The sequence below is a fragment of the Carex rostrata genome, chromosome 11 (genome assembly GCF_964058835.1).
Source record: "Carex rostrata chromosome 11, lpCarRost1.2, whole genome shotgun sequence".
Lineage (NCBI taxonomy): Eukaryota > Viridiplantae > Streptophyta > Magnoliopsida > Poales > Cyperaceae > Carex > Carex rostrata.
In genome coordinates this window covers 4,810,658-4,832,570 of record NC_135928.1, presented here as the reverse complement: position 1 = coordinate 4,832,570, position 21,913 = coordinate 4,810,658, and the positions used below count along the sequence as shown (strand labels likewise).

At 34.4% G+C, this 21,913-nt stretch overlaps 2 protein-coding genes across 17 annotated transcripts; one reads left to right on the top strand and one right to left on the bottom strand.

Annotated features, from left to right (window-relative positions):
* Nucleotides 1–3,455: 3,455 nt before the first annotated feature.
* ABA3 (molybdenum cofactor sulfurase (LOS5) (ABA3)) lies at nucleotides 3,456–14,933 on the top strand. Of its 3 annotated transcripts, none has more exons than XM_078310741.1 (22): nucleotides 3,456–3,727; nucleotides 4,304–4,402; nucleotides 4,825–4,883; nucleotides 5,289–5,449; nucleotides 5,893–6,062; nucleotides 6,508–6,634; nucleotides 6,889–6,991; nucleotides 7,894–7,939; nucleotides 8,011–8,049; nucleotides 8,397–8,553; nucleotides 8,848–8,950; nucleotides 9,256–9,357; nucleotides 9,772–9,849; nucleotides 9,964–10,065; nucleotides 10,461–10,557; nucleotides 11,011–11,097; nucleotides 11,230–11,294; nucleotides 11,548–11,696; nucleotides 12,516–12,757; nucleotides 13,571–13,695; nucleotides 14,009–14,119; nucleotides 14,555–14,933. In XM_078310741.1, the coding sequence occupies exons 1-22, from the start codon at nucleotides 3,604–3,606 to the stop codon at nucleotides 14,669–14,671; spliced, it is 2,463 nt and encodes an 820-aa protein (XP_078166867.1). In that variant the 5' UTR covers nucleotides 3,456–3,603; the 3' UTR covers nucleotides 14,672–14,933. The 3 variants fall into 3 exon arrangements, with proteins under 3 accessions (XP_078166867.1, XP_078166868.1, XP_078166869.1); XM_078310743.1 differs by having other exon boundaries at nucleotides 3,521–3,727; nucleotides 4,295–4,402; XM_078310742.1 differs by lacking the exon at nucleotides 11,011–11,097 and having other exon boundaries at nucleotides 3,510–3,727; nucleotides 4,295–4,402.
* A 538-nt stretch (nucleotides 14,934–15,471) lies between these two features.
* Nucleotides 15,472–21,232, bottom strand: LOC144562087 (DUF724 domain-containing protein 6-like). 14 transcript variants are annotated; one of them, XM_078311226.1, is made up of 12 exons: nucleotides 20,758–21,232; nucleotides 20,368–20,586; nucleotides 19,577–19,996; nucleotides 19,172–19,347; nucleotides 18,895–19,069; nucleotides 18,712–18,778; nucleotides 18,404–18,556; nucleotides 18,174–18,290; nucleotides 17,842–17,976; nucleotides 17,592–17,711; nucleotides 16,951–17,308; nucleotides 15,472–16,588 (listed from the first exon to the last, which is right to left on the bottom strand). In XM_078311226.1, the coding sequence occupies exons 1-12, from the start codon at nucleotides 21,085–21,087 to the stop codon at nucleotides 16,063–16,065; spliced, it is 2,796 nt and encodes a 931-aa protein (XP_078167352.1). In that variant the 5' UTR covers nucleotides 21,088–21,232; the 3' UTR covers nucleotides 15,472–16,062. The 14 variants fall into 14 exon arrangements, with proteins under 14 accessions (XP_078167352.1, XP_078167353.1, XP_078167361.1 ...); XM_078311227.1 differs by having other exon boundaries at nucleotides 18,404–18,553; XM_078311223.1 differs by having other exon boundaries at nucleotides 15,473–16,588; nucleotides 18,712–18,781.
* Nucleotides 21,233–21,913: the final 681 nt, after the last annotated feature.

The following is a 21,913-nucleotide window of genomic DNA, read 5'->3' as shown; positions in this document are numbered from 1 at the left end:
CCCGATTTTTTTTATTTATATTCAAAAAATTATATAAATTTTAAAAACTAACCAAACTGCTTGTTTTTTTTTCCAAAACTACCCAAACCGGAAATTTTTTTTCCGGTTTCAATACCAATTTCCGGAAAATTTTTTTCCGGAAATTGGATCCTAAATCCGGAATAATTTTTTCCGGATTTAGGATTTTTTTTTTTTTGCTAAATCCAGAATAATTTTTTTTTCAGTTTTTATTTATAATTTATTTATTTATTTTATTGAAGTATTACAAATATTTAATATATTTTTTAAAAAATAGATGGAATACTATATAATTTGATTTATTCGAAAGACTGCTACAAATAATCCGGATCAACATTTTTCATGCCGGATTTTTTACGGCCGTAAAAAAAATAATATAATATAATATATGTATATGTATATGTATATGTATATGTATATGTATATGTATATGTATATATAATATAATATATATGAAAATGAAGATATAAAATATGAGGTATGATGAGGTATAAAAAATATGAGGTATTGGAACCCTCGTTTAGTGCCTTAAAAATTCAGTTTAAGTTTTCGTTCAACGGTAGACATTCAACGATCGGTATTTTCAAAGTTTTATATTATATATTATATTATATATACCTATAGATATACATATACATATATTGTATTATTACATATAGATATATTATATTATATATACCTATACATATACATATATTATATTATATTAATTTTTCCTACGGTCATAAAAAATCCGGCATGAAAAATGTTGATCTGGATTATTTGTAACAGTCTTTCGAATAAATCAAATTATATAGTATTCCATCTATTTTTTTTTAAATATATTAAATATTTGTAATACTTCAATACAAAAAATAAATAAATTATAAATAAAAACTGAAAATGAAAAAAAAATTTCCTATAAAAAAAATTTTCGGAAAAAAAAAAATCCTAAATCCGGAAAAAATTATTCCGGATTTAGGATCCAATTTTCGGAAATTTTTTTTCCGGAAATTGGTATTGAAACCGGAATTTTTTTTTTCCGGTTTGGGTAGTTTTGGAAAAAAAACAAGCGGTTTGGTTAGTTTTTTAAATTTATATAATTTTTTGGATATAAATAAAAAAATCGGCAACATTCAATCAGATAGTAATAATGATTGCAGCAAAAAAATAATAATCTCAGCATGAATTGTTCGCTTTTTTTTTATAATAAATTTATTAAATTATTAAGATTCGTAACCCTGAACCAGCGAAATGACATGGATAATGATGAACCTAGCCATTGACGTAAAAAATAAAAAATCCTAAATAAACACGTAATTTATTAGAAAAAAGGGAGAGATATCTTTTGCCAATTACCTCTTTCTAAATCATTAAGAATACTATCTTCGGTTTTCTTTTTTGCCAGTTTCGTCTTTCAAAACGAAGATATCATTCTTAATGATTTAAAAAAAAAATGAAATTACTGGCAAAAGAAATTCTCCGTAGTCTTCATTCTTTCTAATAAATTATGTATCTACTTTTTTTTAAAAATTAATATTTAACCTTCTAATTAACTTTTATTTAATATTCATAAAAAATTTCAAACTCAGTCTTCCATGCAAAAAGTGTTGATTTTTGTTTTATGTCCAATGACAAAAAGAATGTCTTATGTATGAGAAATCACAATTTTAAAATATAAATACAAATCTTCTTGTGAATATTAAATAATTAAGTAGCTTGGTCTTTAATTTTCACTTAAAAAAAACAGAAAAAAAAATACTTTTGCTATTTTTTTTTTCAAATACAACATTAACAAGACAATCTAAATGCATACATATACTCAATTTGAAAATGAATAAGACAGAGAGGACGAAAAACGAATAGCGATTGGACAATGCAGAAAGAGAAAACTACTGTAGGCAAGCAATGCTCATTCAGTCCAAAATTAAATATATAAAATAGATAACACATGCTTTTAATTAGTGTTGTGAAAAATAACACTGATTAATCGACTAATTAGTCGTTGGCGGTGATCAAACTGTCATGAATTTTCTCGACTAAGTAGCCGATTATTTCCAATTATTCTCGGTTATTTCCGATTAATCGCTCGGTGGTACTCTATTCGTCCAACGAGCGCATTCCGTTATTTACAACACTGTTTTTAACAAGTACGAACGGATGTGCTCACGCTTCTAACAAGTTGGCTGTACCGTCTTTAATGCTTGCCTTCCATTGTTGTAGTTTTTTAGTATTACAGCAGCGAAGAAACTTATGGCTCTTTCTACGCAAATATACGATTCATTTTAGCAAATTTTAATAATTTTATCGTTCCAGATTGGAAAGATCACCTTACAGCGGAAAGTTGTTGATCAATAACATAAATATAAGAAATTTGTTAGTTTACATTATTGTTTGGTTGTAATGATTTAGATTTGGGATTAAATTATCTTTTTTTAATCTTAGACCTATTTGGATGCACGAGGAGCAAAATTATTGGAGAAATTAGACCTTTGTTTTGCGTGGATCTCGAAGTTTCTATGTTAGTGCGAAATATTATTGTTTTATTCAACTAATTTAGGTTATATGAATATACAAAATAGGGCATAATTATTCAAAATTGTCATGATACGTCGTCCATATCGTTGGCAATTTGAATGAGTTTAGCTTTTCAATATAGACAATTAAGTAGCATGTAATACCATTGTGCATATCATGAACACACCCTAATTAAAAAAATCTAACACCCTTTAAGGTTGGATGAACTCAGAGTAGCAATTTGAATGAGTTTTAATTTTTGCAATATAGACGATGAAATATCAGGCAATACCAATTTGAGTACATTATGGAGGCAACCTAATTAAATATTCCAATGGATATAATTCCGAAGATTTTCTCTAAAAATTATTCATTACACAAATGATTTTTTTTTACAATAATCAATATAAAGGACGGAATTGGCAAATTTTAAATATTTGGGACTCCAAAGTTTTGCATTAAAACATGAGGTCATAAAAAGGAAAGGTAGCGTAATTGGCTAGAAAAATGTCTTAGAATTGTTATACTCAAAGGTCGAGAGTCTGATTCCCCTCACGAACCTTGGTAGCTACTATCAAATTTAAAAAAAAAAAAAAAAAAAAACACATGACCTCATGTAATTTTCATTCTTTCCATTTCTATCTCCAATTGGATGGGGTGTGATTAGGAACTCATATACCCGACGTAACTCAAATTTTGATTTTAGATCCGGACGGTCAGATCTGTTTTGACACGATTATTAAAGATACTGCGCATTCTACCTCAAATCGGATTGGTCAGAGAGTTATGATGGACGGTCCTGATCTAATCAAAATTTGAGTTCCGTACTCAGTGACTTGCGGTCAGACCAAACCTTTCTCATTTCTCATTGTCTACCTGCAGAATTGCAGATCAATGCTTTGACTCGGTAGTAGGCAAAAGCAGAATCTTCGTTTCTGCTTATTTTCTCCGTAGAATCTTGTTCAAACGGAAGCAGAGACGTCATAATGGCTTCTTATTAACTCCGAAAGAGAGAGAGACTTACAGCCGCTTCCAAGGTTTTCGATCGATCGTTCGAGAGAGAGAGAGAGAGAAACCGACAGAGAGAGAATGGAGACCAGCGCGCCACCAGCAAAACAGGAGTTTCTCCGAGAGTTTGGGAATAACTACGGGTACCCCGATGGTCCCAAGAGCATCGACGAGATTCGAGCCACCGAGTTTAAACGATTGCAAGGTGCTAAATTGGTAGTTACGTTTTGTTTTAGAGTTCTTGTGTGTTATGAATTTGTTGTACCGGACTTATATCTGAACCGCTGGAGTGTTCAACTACTTAGTTTTAAATTTCTTTTCCATTTGTACCTCAATTATCTAGCACTGTCAAGTGTCAACTACCAAAATTTGGAGTACCCAGTTCAGAATCAAAGACGAATTGTACTGGCTCTTCTAGGATTGAGCTTAATCCAAGTGGAAAGAAGCGGGGCTTCCTGTGGAGCTCAGCTTCATCTTAAATCCTTTGAAGCAAAGAGAACACAGGGAGAAGAGATGGCACAGTCAAGTGTTGGTTGGTTTGATTAAAGGAGAGACGGGTTTATTCCAAAGTGGTACTTGGAAGTAGGAACTCCGGACTAGTGATAGTCCAGTTCCAGAATTAGTTTTGTGTTTTGCAATAGCAAATTAGTACTTGGTTGGGTTGACTCCAAGCATTCATCCAGCCTGATTCCCTCACCAAAGGTTTTCTAGAAACATCTGAACTTTAATTGAATGCAATTTTGAGTATTCTTCAATTATAACATTTAAGAAGTAATTACAGGGAAGGTGTATTTGGATCATGCTGGTGCAACACTTTATTCAGAGAAACAAATGGAGGAAGTGACAAAGGACCTTCTTTCAAATGTCTATGGAAATCCTCGTATCCTGAATTTCTTTTTAAGATTTTTTAGTTAAATTTTTAGAAGAATTTTAGAAAAAAGAAACTGTGCATTAACAGGATATTCTAAATTACACAATTGTGTTGAAAAAAAAGAGAGGATGTGGGTGTCTTTTTCAAGAAATAAATGCAAATTAAAATGGAGGATGTGGGGGTCTTTTTCGAGAAATAAATCTACAATTGAGTTAATCCATTTTAATTTGCATTTCACAAAAAAAAGAGGATGTCCCTTGTTATATTTTAATTTATTACAGAAGTTATCATAACTGTACTGAGTTTTCGTATCTGCTACGACCATCAAATATTTTTGGATAAACCATACTTTATGTTAAGATTTTCTTTTGATCTCCTGAGAGATTGTTACGGTGAATTCTCTATTGATTCTTTAAATTATTTTATATAAGATAGCCAAAATGACTCTAGCCTGGCCACTAGTGACCTCATCTCTGAAGCGCGTCAACAGGTGCATTTTTTTTTGTTATTCCATTTATGGAACATTTTGGAAAAACATTTATCGTCATGTATACTCTGTTCTTACTTTCACAGTATCTGGTACTGATATCCTAAGGCCATAGCTTATGTTAACCAAGAGTTATTGTTTCAATTTTTGATATGAAGTGGTGATCAGGTACCTGCATGTCTGGTCAGCACTAGATTAGATCTGGTTCAAGCAAGAATTTTAACCAAGTTCATAATAAAAGGTCATTCCATAGGTGTTGTAGTGTAAGATTGGTTACAGTGCCTGTAGAAGCCTGATGGAACGGTTCTATAATGAGATAGGAAGCTTAACCACTATCTTTTTATATTTGTAAGTCCAATGCTAACGAAATCTATTTCTTTTGGGTACTTGCTAATTCCACCTTAACAGGTGTTGAGATATTTTAAAGCATCTCCAAAGGAATACAAATGCATATTTACTTCTGGTGCAACTGGAGCTTTAAAGCTTGTTGGTGAATTCTTTCCCTGGAGTAAGGAAAGCCATTTTATGTATACTTTGGAGAACCATAACAGTGTGCTCGGCATCAGAGAGTATCCTTATTCTATAAGTATAAGTAAACAAGCTTCCAGCTGTATTGAAATAATTTCGTCAGTTGCCTATAGAGAGCTCGAGGTAGTATAAAATTCCAAACAAGAAGTATTTACATTTGTAAAGTAATTTCCAGCCCCTTATCTACCTATTTCTGCAAGGAAAGCAAAGTATAGCAAAAAAAATAAATGCAAATTAAAATGGAGATGTAGGGGTCTTTTTCAAGAAAATGTAGGGGAAAATTTTAATTTCTGTTGTGTCATAATATTTCCATATTTCTCTAAGAATGTGCCAATAGGGGTATGTGCGTGAGATTATCTTTTTTTTTTTTTATAGTTGCGTAATTCCTAATTTAGATATATATATGATGTTACATGCGTGTGCACACACACACACACACATCTGTATGTGTGATTTAGTTTTTCCTTAATGGAAATAATGATAGATACGCTTTAAACAAGGGGGCAACAGTGTTTGCCGTGGACATTCAAAAGAATGAGAACCAGTGTGCTAAAACTCGATGCAATGAATCTTCTATCAAATTTGTGAAACATAAGATCCAGAGAAGAAGCCAATATGTTTTGCCAGAAAATGCTCAGAATGGTGGCCTTTCAGGTACAGACTAATATTGCCATTTTGGAAAAAATAAAAAAAAACAGAAAGAAGAAAGGGATATATGCAACCACACCGACACATTATTTTATATGCCCCTGTAATAACATAAAATATGCAAATTATCCACATCTTATTGAAAATAATATATCTCTTGTCTTCTGTCTTTAAGGATTATGCATCTCAATTCTGTAGGGTTATAATTCATATTTGGACATCGGGCAAGAATTAATTGTGAAATTAGTCCCAAAAAAAATGATTTTTATGCCTATGTCTCTATGGCTGCTGCAGTGTATGCGTGTATGTGGACAAGAAGGGTGGGTAGGTGTGTGCAAATTGTTGTTGTAATGGTTAGATGGATGTGTATTTAGTACAATTGATAATTTTTCTTCTTTTGTAAATATCAAAATCTGAGTAATTACTCGTTAACCTTTTTATCCTTGTGCAGGAGAGGTGTACAATGTATTTGCATTTCCTTCTGAGTGCAATTTTTCAGGCCAGAAATATCCTCTTGACATAGTTAACTTGATAAAAAATGATTCATCAAGAATTCTTGGGGGCCAACATAAACAAGGGTAAGTCTTGAGCATTAACTTTGCCTTATACTCTACAGTTTGAATGGTACCAGTAACCACAATTTCTTAATATTGTTTGATCAATTAGTCATTTAACTCTCAATTCTAAAGCACTCAATTAAGCTTTTCCTCACTAATATCTAAAAACACTTGGGAAAATGATGCATCATATAGATGTTAATTTGAACTCTTATTGTAATAATGCATGACTAAAATTTCTTGTTCTTAATAAGAAAAATATTTATTTACTGTAGGGGCCAGTGCATGGTATTAATAGATGCTGCAAAAGGGTGTGCAACTGACCCACCAGATTTGGAGAAGTTTCCAGCTGACTTTGTGGTTTTATCTTTCTACAAGGTGAGAAAGAAAAATGAAGGAAGTGTTCTCTTTGATTCAATAACACCTTTTTGTAAGAACGTTGTTTAATCTGACCATATTTTTGCTGTTTTCATCATTTTCTTTGTACCCAATTGACCACCATTTATAGGTTATTTCAAACTTACACAGAGCTTAAATAAATCAATAATTGGCATAGAAAGGACTAAACTGCCCCTGATGTTTTTTCATATATACTAACTGAAGATATTACAACTCAATTCTGTGCTGATATTGTTTATAGAGGAAGGATCACTTGACAATGGTTATTTTGACAATCTTGACAATGAGTTATAAACCAAAAATTCAAATAAAATTAAAAAGTGAAAAGTAAATTTATAGGTATGTTATTGGACATAGTAATAGCCTAACAGCCTAACATTTAAATATCATGCTATTTAAGTATTGTTTGATTAATCATCAAGGACTGTTAATTTTGTCTCATTTAAATTTCAAGCTCCCCCCCACCCTCCTGTTTAGAATGGCCATTTCGAACACCACCTAGTATTTCTGTATGTGCAGATCACTCCTAGCATTCTTAGTAGAACCAAACTTCTTAGGTCAGTTGTAAATGGCACAATCGTAAAATGGAATGTTAAGAGTTGATAACAAAAATGCATCTGATTTTTTCATGTTAACTCAGCTTGCCTTGTAACTACTACTTACCCAACACATTAGTATGCTTTTTTTATTAAGTTAAATTGAACTTGATAGGAAGGGAAGGGCTTTTAGGGATAGGGTTTAATAAGATTGTTGATGTCTAACGAAATGACCTCCTTAGGAATCTGTTGGATTTGTGTTGCAAATAAGGTAATATTGGCGTAAATATTGAATAAGTTCAATTTTATGTCATAATCTACTAAAACAAATAATTTGAATTTCAGATATTTGGTTATCCAACTGGTCTCGGTGCACTGCTTGTCAGACATGGTAAAAATACAAAATTCTCATGCTATCAATTCATTTATGCTTCTGTACTTAATTAAGAAAAAAATTGACAGATGCTGCCCGTTTGCTAAACAAGACTTACTTCAGTGGAGGTCGGTGGTGTACTTTTCTGATCATATTTTCCCATTTATTTCCTTTTGCAAGATAAACACTCTATTGTCATAGTTGTAAACAAACCAAACATTTTTTTTCCTTGCAAATGTTTTCCAGCTTTAGTGAAACCACTCTCAGAGAGCTGTAAACTTTCTGCAATTTTCTTATTGGGTGAATATAAAGTAACTTCTATTAATGCAAATCAAATGAGAAAGACATTTGTATTTGTTGTAAAATGTTGTGGTTACTTTGCGAAAAAGTTATTAATATCTATGTTATGTAGTTTTCAATTTTTCATGCATTTTTTCTTGGAAGCTATGTATTTTCTTATTGAAAAATAATCCAGGTACAGTATCTGCCTCAATTTCAAACACGGACTTTGTCAGAAGAAGAGAGAGTGTTGAACAATTGTTTGAAGATGGTACAGCTTCTTTCTTGTCTATAGCTGCCATCCGTCATGGCTTCAATATAATAGACTCCTTGTCTATAGCAGCCATATCACGGTACGTGAAAATCAATTACCATCACACCAGCTGCTTGTAAGGGTTCCTGACTGACTATTTGTATTGATGTTGACCTTTTCATTGTATAATAAATTCCATGCAAACTCAAACCCTAAGACTCCAAGAAGAGGAAAGCAAAAGAATATTGCTGATTCTGAAAGAAATGGTATAATGTGTATCAGAAGAAATAATGAATACTAAAATTAAGAGAGAATTATTTGTTTTGAAGTGATGCCACCAAAATTGGAAGCTTATAACCTAGTTTTTTGATCCCGTATAAAAATTGTTATGCAGGCACACAACTTCCCTTGCGTCTTATACGAGAAAAAAGATGTCAGAATTGAAGCATGGAAATGAAGTTAATGTTTGTACAATCTATGGAGGAGAAAATATCAAGGTGTGTTCTAGTGGTGTACGCTAAATTACCTGCTTTTTTTTTCTGATAAAGCCCATAGGCTATAAAATTCTGCAATAATTTGACTTTATTTGCTGACATGAAAACTGGGGGGTTGTTTCTGTAATAATTCCATAGTAAATATCGTCCAAATAGAAGCAAACAGTTAGTATATTGTTATTTTGTATTTTCTTTTTTGCAACATAACAATATGTTCCTTATTGTTCTTTTGGTATTGTACTTTTCCAGAAGCATTTATTATTTTTAAACTTCCTCAATAGTTTCTTACTAATAACTCCATATATCAGCTTGGTCCTACTATTGCTTTCAATTTGAGAAGAGAGGATGGATCATGGGTTGGATATCGGGAGGTGGAGAAACTAGCCTCGTTATCTGGAGTCCACTTGCGTGTAAGTCTAGGTGCACAATCAAAATTCATTCCCACCAAGACTATTACCCTTAATTTGATAGGTTGAATTATTTTTTATTTTTTGAAGGTAAGTAGGTGACAACCAACAAATAAATAGGAAATTAGGTTAACTTAATACTAATACCTGTTAGCGGCAATTGTCGTCAACCTTAAAACAAAAAGAAACTTACTACTAATACAGTACATGTTACATGTTGAGAGATTGCACTTTTGGGGTTCCTCTTTCTGAATGAACCATTTAACACTAATAAGTATGTAATTAATGATCAGTACATTCATACTGTATCAGAAAATGCCAATACTTAGATAGCTGATTAATTGAATTTTTTTTTTAATCATGACATTTGTTTTCCTAAATATTACTATTCTGTTTTGTGTGTACTTTTTCTGTCAGACTGGTTGCTTCTGCAACCCTGGTGCATGTGCAAAATATCTCGGTTTATCTCACTCAGACCTTATTTCGAACTTTGAGGTAAATCTAAGGTTTCAAAGACCCTGAAACATTGTTTAACTTTTATCCTCTCTTCCTGTTCATGGTTATTTTAAAATGCATACTTTTGTTCATTCTATGATTTTCTAATGCTAGGCTGGACATGTTTGTTGGGATGATAATGATGTGATAAATGGAAAACCAACTGGTGCTGTTCGAATTTCATTTGGTTATATGTCTACATATGAAGATGCTGAGGTTCCACAATTGTTGCGCTTAAAAAACTGTTTGATTTCTTTTGTCTGTTTTTCTGTTTATGCATGACTGGTTTACCCCTAAAATAAATTAGCAAGAGTAAGAGACCCGTAATGCTTGGATCCCAGTCCTCTCTCTGTTTTTTTTTTGTGTGCTTATTTTAGTATTTAATTTTTGTTTTAGTTATAAATGAGACTACAGGCCAAAACAACACAAAAATGAAGGTGTGATATTTGAAAATATTTTCTTGCAATCTCATTTGGTGATGTACTATTTTGGTATACTGGTTCAGTAGCCCTCGAGTATAAATATAACCATTCTGGATCACTTCTGATTTCTGCTTCTTTAAACAACTAAACCAACAGTTTTACAAAAGAACTATCTATTGATTCATGCAGCAATTTATGCAACTTCTGGAATCTTCATTTTTGTCAAAATCAAGAAAGCCATTTGAAAATGGGTTAGTCCCAAGCTTGAAGGATCTCCAGTTGTCAGGTATATACAGTATCTAGACCTGATTTGTGCACCTTTGTTGTTATTGGTATGGATCTGCATGGCAGTGGATTGTTTCTGCTACCAATAAAGCATCACCAATGTATCTGGTATTGGAACCAATTAATACTGGTTTAGAAATTAATAGGTAAATACATTCATATTGTTTTTATGGATATGGAACCGCTGACAGTGTATTGTTTCTGCTACAAAAAAACATTACCATTGTATCTGGTACTGGAACCAGTTAATGCTGGTATAGGAATTAATAGGCAGATACCATAAACTAGATTCTTATTTGGTGTTGTGGTTTATCAGAACAAACCAAGAAAAAACTATCAGTGGAAATTAATAGTTATAATTTAATGAACAATGGAAAGTAATTTGAACTGACAAAATTGTGAGGGTGAACTTTGAATAGACATTTAAAAATTAACTCAATTTTTACGAGTATAGGGGCTATTCAGCTAAAATCCATCACTATTTATCCCATAAAATCTTGTACCGGCTTCAAGGCACTGAGCTGGCCTTTATGCAATGCTGGTATGTTCTAGTCTCTGCTATGCAAATACTATTCAAATTCATTTCTTTTCTCTTCATTTTTTTTTTCATTCCTGTTTTACTTATTTTTATACCTTAAATTCACACAGCTTTAATACTTTGCTCTTATTGTAGGATTAAAGTATGATAGAGAATGGCTACTTAAAGGCCCCAGTGGTGAAGTTTTAACTCAAAAAAAGGTGCATAAATGCATGTGAAACATACTTAAACATCAGTGCTCCTAAATTTGCAATATTGCCCTCATTTTTTTTTCAATTATTTAACCGACCTTATCTTCATATAAACTAAGGTTGCGCAAATAAGCCTTCATTTGATTCATCCTTGCATCAGTATATTATCCACTAACAGACAAAAAGCTCAATTAACCTAATTAAAACTAGTAACTTGTGCATACTGGTATTTTCAAAAAATTAACTTGCAAATCTGTTGTAGGTTCCAGAGATGAGCTCGATCTGTACTTTAGTTGATTTGAAACAGGAGAAATTGTATGTCGAATCACCAAAATGCAAAGAGAAGCTAGAAATATCTCTTCTGCTCCGTTCTTCTTGCGTGACTGAAGAAATTGATGTCTATGGCTACAGGTACTTGCAATGTTTACGCCTATAATCATTTAAAATTGCCTCTTTAATGGATGTTGTAATATAATAGATGGCTCTAATTAAATTGTGACTGAGATAGTAAGGGAGGATAATAAATATATGAGCAGGAGATAGATAGTAAAACCTTTCTTTTTTATATGTAGGCTACGTAAAATGTTGTACTTACAGGCATGCAACTAGTAAGTTTTATTTTTATTATTTTTGTCCAAATATTTCGTATGAGTTAACTCTATTGTTGGTACTAATAGGTTCGACCTCCATATCTGAGTTACTTCTGAGAAAAGTCAGTGAAGCCCATCATAATAGGAACAAACTCAATCCCAATAAGACCCATTAATTTGGAAAAACCAAATTTCTTAAAAAATATGTGAACAAACTATTAGTAACGGAAATTTTGCGTAATTTTATTTCCTAGAGGAAGTGAAGCATAAGTTTTGTTTCATTATGTTATTTCAAATAAAGACTTGGGTTAATTTCGAGGGGAAAGACCATTGGTTCCATTGTATTGATAAGCCTTGTGACATTTTTCAAAGAATTACAGGAAGGCAGATGTGCAAATGGAAAAAGTTACAAATGGCATACAACCAGAAAAAAACAATTTAGAGGGAACACAATTCAGTCCTGACAAAGAGGGTTGTTTTTAGTTACTCCAGCTTGACACCCAAAATATCACTCTAACATATATTTTCTTCTCTTATTTTTATAATTTACGGTACCGGCAACAAGAGCGACAATTTTGATAACTAGATATAATCTACTGTACAATCCTTACCGTACTAATCTCTGAAAATTCTTGCCCAGGTACCAAGTACATGGTTATGACGATGACATAAATGCATGGTTCAGTAGAGCAATTAATCGACTTTGCACACTTGTAAGATGTACCAGTTCCAGTTCAAAATACCACTTATGCAACAGCAACCCTGTACAAAGCAAAGCTATGTGCAGAGAAAACCGAAGCCTTCTCAGCTTTGCAAACGAGGCACAACTGTTGTTAGTGTCAGATGATAGCGTGCTTGATCTCAATAGTCGATTATGCTCAAGTATGCTTTTCTTGCACTTGAACTTAAAATTCTTCTTCTTCTACATCTATGCCACCCTAAAACTTCATATGTGCCAGTTATAATTTCTTTAGGACATATGCTGCTATCACTTGTTATTTAAATTTTTTGAACTGAAAATCCTTCTTAATTCAATCTGAAGCAACTTTTTTATAACTTTGGAAGGAAGCAAAAATTTTGGTGGGCATGTATGTGTATTTTTATAAAATGTTTCGAGTGATGTTAGCGGAAGGGTTGGGATTAATTGACAATAATATTTTGGTGTTAGTGGAAGGGTTGGGATACTTTGACAACAAATTTTATTTGACAGTCTTCACAGTGGGATAAAGAAATTTTGGGTTGTTCAGATAGATTGAATCTTGGAATTTATTACCAAGCACTTTTGTCTAAAGCTCAATTCAAAGTAATATCAAGACAACCAATTTTGGATGCTTAGAAGCACTTTGGAGTTTATATAGTATACAATTGTGTTGGATGTATCTGTTTCGAGGGAGTTTAGTCAATTTGTTTTGGTTTAATTTTATTGGCAAATACACCAAAAAATATTTTACTATTGCTCTAACTATAAGAAATACTGGATTTCTTGTTTGTACATTTGAGTTTCAACGGCACCCTATTTATTCATGTCTTGCAAAATTTGGGTGAAGTTCATCAATTTGTGTTTAACTCTAGTACTGAAGTTTATCTGATCTACTAGTCTGCCTGGTGATTGTGCTCTTTGTTTAGATGTAAAAGGAAATGAATAAAATAAATTTCTTGAGAAACGAACTGATCTGTGTACTCTTCTCTTTCCAGAAGTTCAAAATGATCATGTGAATGTAGATGCGACACAGTTCAGACCCAATTTGGTAATTTCAGGTTCAAAACCATACAGTGAAGATAACTGGAGAAGCCTTCAAATTGGAAATGCTCTCTTCACTGTGAGTTTCCTAAGTATCTTGATTTTTCTTTTAACCATTTTCTTAATATACTCTGTCCAAGACTCCATGCAATGGAGTCCTGGATGTTGGAAAAATACCAGTTTTCACTAGTGTATTATTTCCTCTTACTTTTCAACTTTTTCATTAATTAAGTCTGTAACTTTATATATGCTCATTTGGCACTATGGGCTAATGAATAATTAGAGCTGTATAATTACGTGTTTGCTAGATTCTGATGGTATACTGCTGTACCAGTCAGTTCTGGGCTGATATAGTAGTCCCTTCTTTGATATAAAATTTTCTAATTTGACAGTCCTTAGGAGGATGTAACCGATGCGAGATGATAAATCTCAGAAATTCATCTAATCAAGTGCACAAATCGAAGGAACCTCTTCTTACCTTGGCATCGTATAGAAGAAACAAGGTACCACATAACATTTACATTTTAGTTCCATTAGTTTTGGAAAGCCAATTTGGTCAGTGAAACCTTATTATGTGCAGTTTCTGTCAATAACCTATTAAGAGGTTCACTCATGGGTGTAAGAACATGTGCACATGCAAAACTTTGGTCCAGTTGATTTACCCATTTAGCGGTGCTACCCTCTAATTCCCAGTAAATGGAAACATATCCTAAAATTTTGGGAATGTAGTTCTTATTTTAGCAAAAGCCAAAAAGCCCAGCTTCTCTGAACTCATCTGCCAAGAGAGAGAAAGGAGGTATGGGGAATTTCTCATTACTGTCTCATTTTGCAGGGATACATAAGATACTTATGAGGTTTTGTAGGACACCTATAAGATTTTTCAATCTATACAGTTTTTCAAGTGGGCACTTTGTAATACATTTTTTGTGGTGAAACAGGGAAAAATATTATTCGGCATCCTATTAAGATATGAAGACGAAATTGGAGACGAAGAAGAGTTGATGAATGGAAGGAGATGGCTCCATGTGGGACAAGAAGTTTATCCAACGATCTAGGTCAAAAGATGAAAAAAGAAGCAAAAGAAACAACATTAAAAAAAAGAAGAAGTCATAGATGGATGACAGTCAAAAGAAAAAGATAAAAAGCAAAAGAAATAACATTAAAAAGAAAGTCATAGATGAATGTAAGTTGTATTGAATCCAAAATAAAGTTGTATTCAACTACATACACGTGTGTACAAATGTAATAAATATGAGGAACTTAGCTGTCTTAAGTGCACAGTACGAAAACGCTAGCAAATGCCAAATTAAACCCTTGGACATGTGTCTGCATTTATTTCTTCTATTCATCTTTTGAAATCAGAGGGAAATGGGGATCCCCACCCCGGGCATGATGCTTGATTAGTGTTGAATGGCCTTAATTTAGGTTAGTAATCTTTTATCTAATTATATCATATATAGTGTCAACACGACTTGACATATTAGGTATCTTCTTTGGCGTGGCCTTGTTGTAAATACCTAACACACTGTTTTAAGGCTTTTTGCTTCGTAAATATCTCGCAACTATTATCATTTATTATAATTAAATACTCTCTTTGGTCAATTTATAATTATGATTTTATCAAATGGGGCTCGTTTAAATTTGAGGGGGATCACTTGGCAACGAGTTTCTTTTACAATCTAATCTGAGCTCTTGGATCAAACCTCATCAAACATTTTGCATGCTAAATTGAAGATGCTGATAAGTTGCTCATCAAACATTAGCATCAGAGATCTTCGCCTACATCAGAGAATAAAAGAAATAGGTGTAAAAGAACAAGCAATCACAACTCGAAGAGACAAAAGTAATTTGTAATCATATCATACAGAGAACAAAAGAAATTTCTTTAGGTTGACCAAGTGATTACAATTTCAACCAAATTTATTAGCTGAGACATACTAGATAAAATAGCAAGTAGTTCATGACCACACAACTGCTTGCGTAATTGGAGAAGGAAACACAACTCGTATTCAATGACCGAGAGAACGAATACAAGAAAACCGTTTTTAGGCTAACAAAAGTTCCTAGCCCTAAAATCTAGCAATAGCCACTGCAACACGGTGTGTTGAAAAAAGATTTAAAGAACAGATAAATCAGAAGTCTGAAAAAAGCGCAGTTTTAGTAACTAAGCATGACACTTCACCTTAATTTTTTCTGCACAATTGTTACACCATGTTCGCTTTAATCAAGAAAAGATAAAGGGCCTGGCTAATCCATCCATACCCGATCAGCAGCACCCCCTGTATCTTAGGACATACATCATGTTAGATCTAACCATGCATACCCGTCCCAAATGGTGATTCATCAGTTCATTCAGAAATCCACATCAGGACAAGGGACCTAAATAGAGACCTATATTACATTCGCTAAAAGAAAACATAAAAAACCAAGAGAAGAACCCTAAATACTAGATACTCCCTGCCACCAGAGGCTCTGATATAATACATTCAAATTCTTCCGGTGCCAACTCATTTGACCTATTTATGCTTGAAATCTCCTCTCTCAGCCTCGATATATCGCGTTCAAGCTCAGCTGTTGAATTCAAAACTCCTGCTTTTTCCTCCATTAAGGCTTTCTCTTTTTCTTTTAATTCTGCAATACTCTTTCTAATATATTCCAACTGATCTTCATAAGCCTTGGCATCAGCATGTGCACTCATGTTCTCCATCTCTTTTTTTACAAGCGTGTTCTCCAATTCACCCCGTTTTACAGCAGACTCTGTGTATTTTTTCTTTATTTCAAAAAGCCGTTGCAAGCGACTTCTTATTGGGTCTACAATGAATCCATTCTCCTCTAAAGACTCAAGGCAGAGAATTTTCTCCTCAAAGACTGTCGCGTCAGTGTGAATTGAGAGCCTTTCGATTGACTCTGACAGGCTATCATAGGTCACCATCATGCCAATAGCTAAGCCTTCCCTCTTGTCCTTGCACTCACTGCATTCGGAATAACACTTTTCATTTCAAGCTGTAGACATACTATCTCATACAATTCTGTACCGGCTGGTACAGATCCTAGCATATGTTACTTTTGGCTAAACTTTGGAGATATTCATTGAGGTTCTAACATCAAGTTATGATTAAAATGGTAGTAAAGAAAAGTAACAGTGGCAAATCTATCAGGTATCATACCAATCACTATAGGTACACTGTGCACCAGGTACCAGTCAAGACTCAAATTCTTGATCAACATCGTCTTTTTCCAAGAGTTGTGTTGTTACAGCAAGTACTTAAAATTCTGACCAGTGATTCAGGTGTTGACCAAAAAGATAATCAGGTCAGCTTGATAAATAGAGTACCTCTCAAGCTTCATGAAATGAGGCATCTGAGGGATAAGACTGAACACCTTGAGTGTAGTTTCTAGGGTCTTCCATAGGGGTGTAGTCTTTTCAAATGGTAATAGAATGTCAGAAGTGATTGATTTGACTGGAGTGTGGTTTTTAAATTTAGAGTCGGGATTTGTCTCTGTTAAGACCGAATTCTCCAAGAGAGATAGTGGAGCTGCCTGGTTACCACCAGAAAGTGGTCTGCTCAGGCTAGGGTTTGAAATCTCGTCTTGGCTTCCTGTCAGATGCTCCATAGTTGCACTTGAGTTGAGAGGCTGTGAATTGACCAATTGGCCCTTGCTGATTTTAGCATCACCATCTGTAAAAGATTCTAAGAAAAAACACAAGTTTTGCTAATAAGGACTATTGTCTTTTTTACATTAATTACTTAATTCCTAGCCATAGTATCCACACAATGTTCCCTCTGTTTGTTTAGTTTCATATTATATTATTTTACTTTTCTAAATTGTCAGGTAGGACCCACATAAAATGAATAAATGATCATCTTTGTTTCGCGTTTTATCTTTATGCTCCACTCTGTTTAGGCTAGGTTAGGCCTGTTTGTCTAGAAATTGTTATCTACTAGAACTGCCTGTTCACAAATAATTTCTCACCTTGAGCATTAAGCAAGCATTGGCTCTCTGAACCTACAATATGATTCACTGCTCTGTCATGGGATGAGACTCCAATTGCATTCTCCCCAGTACAATTAGCAGTATAGTTTGCATTAGAAGCTGTCAGGGGGATTTGTTATGCCATACAAATAAGTTCCAGGTAAATAAATTAAAACTGAAATACATGATAATAAAATAAAAATAAACAAATGGCATTTCTCAATTAATAGTTATTATCAGTTAAGCGTACACAGGTGTTGTTGACATGAAGCTGCTGCTTTCTCACCATTTGTATTTGGCTGAGGCACATCACTACAGCTCTCATTAGATAAATTCACGTCCTCCTTTTCAGAAGTAGTTCGTCTATTGTGGTTCACCTCATCTTCTACAAAAATGTAACTAATTAAGGTTGCATGAAGTGCACTTAACAGTATTTTACGCACACAGTGCTGATAAAATAAATAAATTATCATTTTTGTTTCGTGTTTTATCTTTATGCTCCACTCTGTTTAGGTTAGGATAGGCCTGTTTGTCTAGAAATTGTAATCTACCAGAATTGCTTGTTCACAAATAATTTCTCACCTCGAGTATTAAGCAAACATTGGCTCTCTGGACCTACAATCTGACTCACTGCTCTGTGATAGGATGAGACTCCAATTGCATTCTCCCCAGCATGATCAGCAGTATAGTTTGTATTAACTGTCAGGGGGATTAGTCATGCCTCATAAATAAGTTCCAGGGAAATAAATTACAACTGAAATACAGAAAAAAATGGCATTTCTCAATTAATAGTTATTATCAGTTAAACGTACACAGTTGTTGTTGACGTGATGTGGCATGCACATGAGCTGCTGCTTTCTCACCATTTGTGTTTGGCTGAGGCACATCACTAGAGCTCTTATTAGATAAATTCACATCCTTTTGCTTTTCAGTAGTAGTTTGTCCATTGTAGTTCACCTTATCTTCTACAAAAATGTAACTACGGTTACATTGAAGTGCACTAAACAGTATTTTACGTGCACAGGGTGCCAATAAAAGAAGATAGTATATTTGATCTTCAGCTTTTCAGAAAGCTTACTCTAGTAAGAAATCATCACCAAAGCAAGGAAGATTAACTTACTTTTTTTATATGTCACCCAGCTCTTCAAATTTCTTTTGCATGGGCTGCTTCTCCTTCCTGTACTTATCTTCTGAGCCAATAAAAATACAATAGTTATACAAAGCTCGGCTTGCTACTAGTATCATACATAAAAGCCAATATACAAATAACATAATGGATAGAATGTGATAAGGAGCTACTCACAGATTGGCAGTCCTTTAATTCTGTAAGCAGCTTGCGAGATTTAGATATTTTCCGCACAGCATGCCTAATTCTTGGACTGGAGCTATTAGTATTTTTGCTTGATTTTGATTCCAGCCTTAAAAGTTCAGAGATGAAGATTTCTTCGTTGTCAGATTCTAAGTCCTTTCTCCTACAGCTGAAAATTAAAATAAACTTTAGTGTAATAACAGTAAAACAAAGTAGTAGGAGGTAATCATACTGTAAAATAAAATAAAGGAATTTTGCATTGGTAAATGACCTCAGTGTAAATACATTTCCTGAGGGGCTTTGCAGCTCTTGAACTTCTTCTTGTCTATCCTTTTTCAGCTTTTTGCCCATGGAAGCCACCGAGCCAGGTGTGGTTTCACTTTCTTCAGTTAATGTAATGTCAGAGGTAAAACTTTTGCTGATACTGACTGATTTTCTCTTCTTCACCTAAATTACAGCAAAAAAGTAATCTAGTCATTCTGGGTAAAGAATGCAGTAAGTTTGAAGAGAGAGAGAAGAACAAAAGATAGAATTAACAGTTAAAAGTACAATGTAGAAAACCAAAATTAACATAAATAAAAAGAAGCAAAGAAAACTTAAATTTAAAGAACAAAACACAAAATGAGATAGTGCAGTGACTGCTGGCAACCCTTAAAAGTAACAAGTCAGGAGATACCTTAGAAGGGCTTCCCCACTTGCTCCACCTCCTGCCATCCCAATCCAACCACAACCGCACGTTAGAAACATCGAAAGTCATCGGTTCGCCTTTAGATTCTAATGTCACGGCATAATTGGAACCAGTTGGACCACTCAACACAACACCATGAGACCAACCCCCTTCGTGAAAAACCTCCACATGAGAATCCACCGCGAAGGGGTTTGTCCCGGGCATAGTGTCCTGGGCAGGCCTCAAGAACTGAGGGTCAAGGATCTCAGTCTGGTCGCCATTGAGCAGTGCACTCACGCTTGCATACTTGACCAGGTAGAAGGAGTTGTGTATCACTTTCTTGACTCGTGCAGGGAAGTATGAGGGCCCATAATCATCTCTCAAACCATACACTTCCACTTTGTCGCCTTTTTTGAAAGTTTTTCTTTTCTAAAAAATTAAAAAATTCAATCTGTCAACTTTGCCTCAATGAAAACAGTTCAGCCGAAAATTGGAAAATGAACACGAAAAGAGGGGAAAAAAGAAACTCAAAGTCATAGTTGTTTGTACTGGATCATGGAATTCACTGCTGTCACTTCTTGTTTCCCAAAGAAATGTAAAGCCTAGCTCCTAAATATGCAAAATATTGAAGCTCTGTCCGCATGCGGCCATCTCAAACAGGTTGGGACTCGCATGCAAGCAGATCTATATGTGAATGCTTCTTAATGAAAAATAATTAGTTTTGTAGTTTGTTGTTTCCAACTTCTTTTTTTAGAAAAAAAAAATTGGACAAACAACTGAAAAACTCTCAAGTACTGTACCTGTGCTTGTCCTAGAACTGGGACCCACTTGCCGTTGACATAATCTAATTGAGGCCTGAGTTCAGCCGGCTTAAATTGGAAGACCTCCCTTGAGTTGGGAAAAGATACAGTGTATAGACCCGTTTCAAGATTTATTAGACCCGATACCACTCCATGCCACCACCCGTCATTGTGGTTTGCCTCAACAAGATCATGCATCTTAAAAATTGGGTCTTCATCCTGCACACAGAGAGAGAGAGATTACTTTAACAAGAAATAGATCAAGCAATAAACCCTATTTACAAACCTTTACTCACCAAAAGTACCATTCTTCTAAAATTACTCCAAAAATTTCCAAACAAAACTCCAGTCAATATAAAAAAGACAACAAAAAGAGCCAAAAATTGATACCTCATTACCAGCATCATGTGTGCTCAAACGGCGTGGGGCCCGGGGCCTGACATTCTTGGCATAGACATCCTCTACTAACAGTTGTTGGGATCCATCATCTCCCAAAAGATTGAGGTACTGGACCTTATACTTGACATTCCGCGTTGTAGAGTAACGGCTCAACACCTTGGCCTCGTACCAGGAGTCATAAAAACCATCCGAATTGATTTGCACCTCAACCTCTGCACCAGCCGGAAAAGCATCCTCCTTCAAACGCGAAACGGAGGCTGCTCCTTGAACTTCAATGGTATCTTTCGATGGAGCTTTGGTCATGGGATCTTGCTTCATCATTGGAGATTTCCAATCAAGAGGTGGAAGGAACAAGGGAAGGTTTTAGAGTAGAAATAAATGTGTTAATTAAAGAGATTTAGGAGAGGTCAGCTCAGGTTCTTCTTCCGAGGGAGAACACAAACAGTCAGTCAGACAGAAGTTGAGTGTTTAGGGTACGTTGAAATGATATCTCTGCGGAGTTTTTCCGTGTGCGGAGTGGTCCGTTCATTTCGGATTAGACGGACTAGATTAAAAGTTTCTGCAAATTTTGAGAAATGTTTTTTTTTTAAATTAGGACAAGATCTGATTTGGTCTGTTCGATTCAAAACGAACAAGATTAAAAGCTCCGCACGGAAAAACTCCGCAGAAGATATGCTTAAGTGCGTACATAGCAACTAGGGAAAGTATCATCTGCGGATTTTTTTCTGTGCGGAGCTTTTAATCTGGTTCGTTCGTTTCAAATCGGATGGACCAGATCAGATCTTGCCCGAATTTTAAAAAAACTCAAAATTTGGTGAACCCTTAATCCAGTCCGTTCGATCCGAAACAAACGGACCAGATTAAAAGCTCCGCACAAAAAAACTCCGCAGAGGATAGCTTTCCTAGCAACTATAGGATAGCTTTTCTAGCGCGAATTATGCAAGCCAACTCTGAAAATGGGTCCCGCAAAAAAATATGAATTATCGATACAAGAAATCGGGTCCTGATATGAGCATTTCTCACTTCCAAGAATCTCAAGAATCTCAAAAGATCGTGTTGTTAGTGAATAAAATGGGTCACGGGATTGGGAGTAGATGAAATGATAGATAGAACCCGGGTCGAGTCGCGTGCAAAGGCGGAGTCGGAG

Bases quoted from the DNA above. Each gene is read 5' to 3' on its own strand.
- ABA3 (XM_078310743.1), top strand. From the start codon at position 3,604: ATGGAGACCAGCGCGCCACCAGCAAAACAGGAGTTTCTCCGAGAGTTT. The intron at 4,884-5,288 runs GTGCATTTTTTT...CCACCTTAACAG, and splicing joins TCTCTGAAGCGCGTCAACAG to GTGTTGAGATATTTTAAAGC. The intron at 10,066-10,460 runs GTTCCACAATTG...TGATTCATGCAG, and splicing joins CTACATATGAAGATGCTGAG to CAATTTATGCAACTTCTGGA.
- LOC144562087 (XM_078311223.1), bottom strand. From the start codon at position 21,087: ATGATGAAGCAAGATCCCATGACCAAAGCTCCATCGAAAGATACCATT. The intron at 20,587-20,757 runs GTATCAATTTTT...CTCTGTGTGCAG, and splicing joins CACATGATGCTGGTAATGAG to GATGAAGACCCAATTTTTAA. The intron at 18,782-18,894 runs GTGAGTAGCTCC...TTATTGGCTCAG, and splicing joins AATTAAAGGACTGCCAATCT to AAGATAAGTACAGGAAGGAG.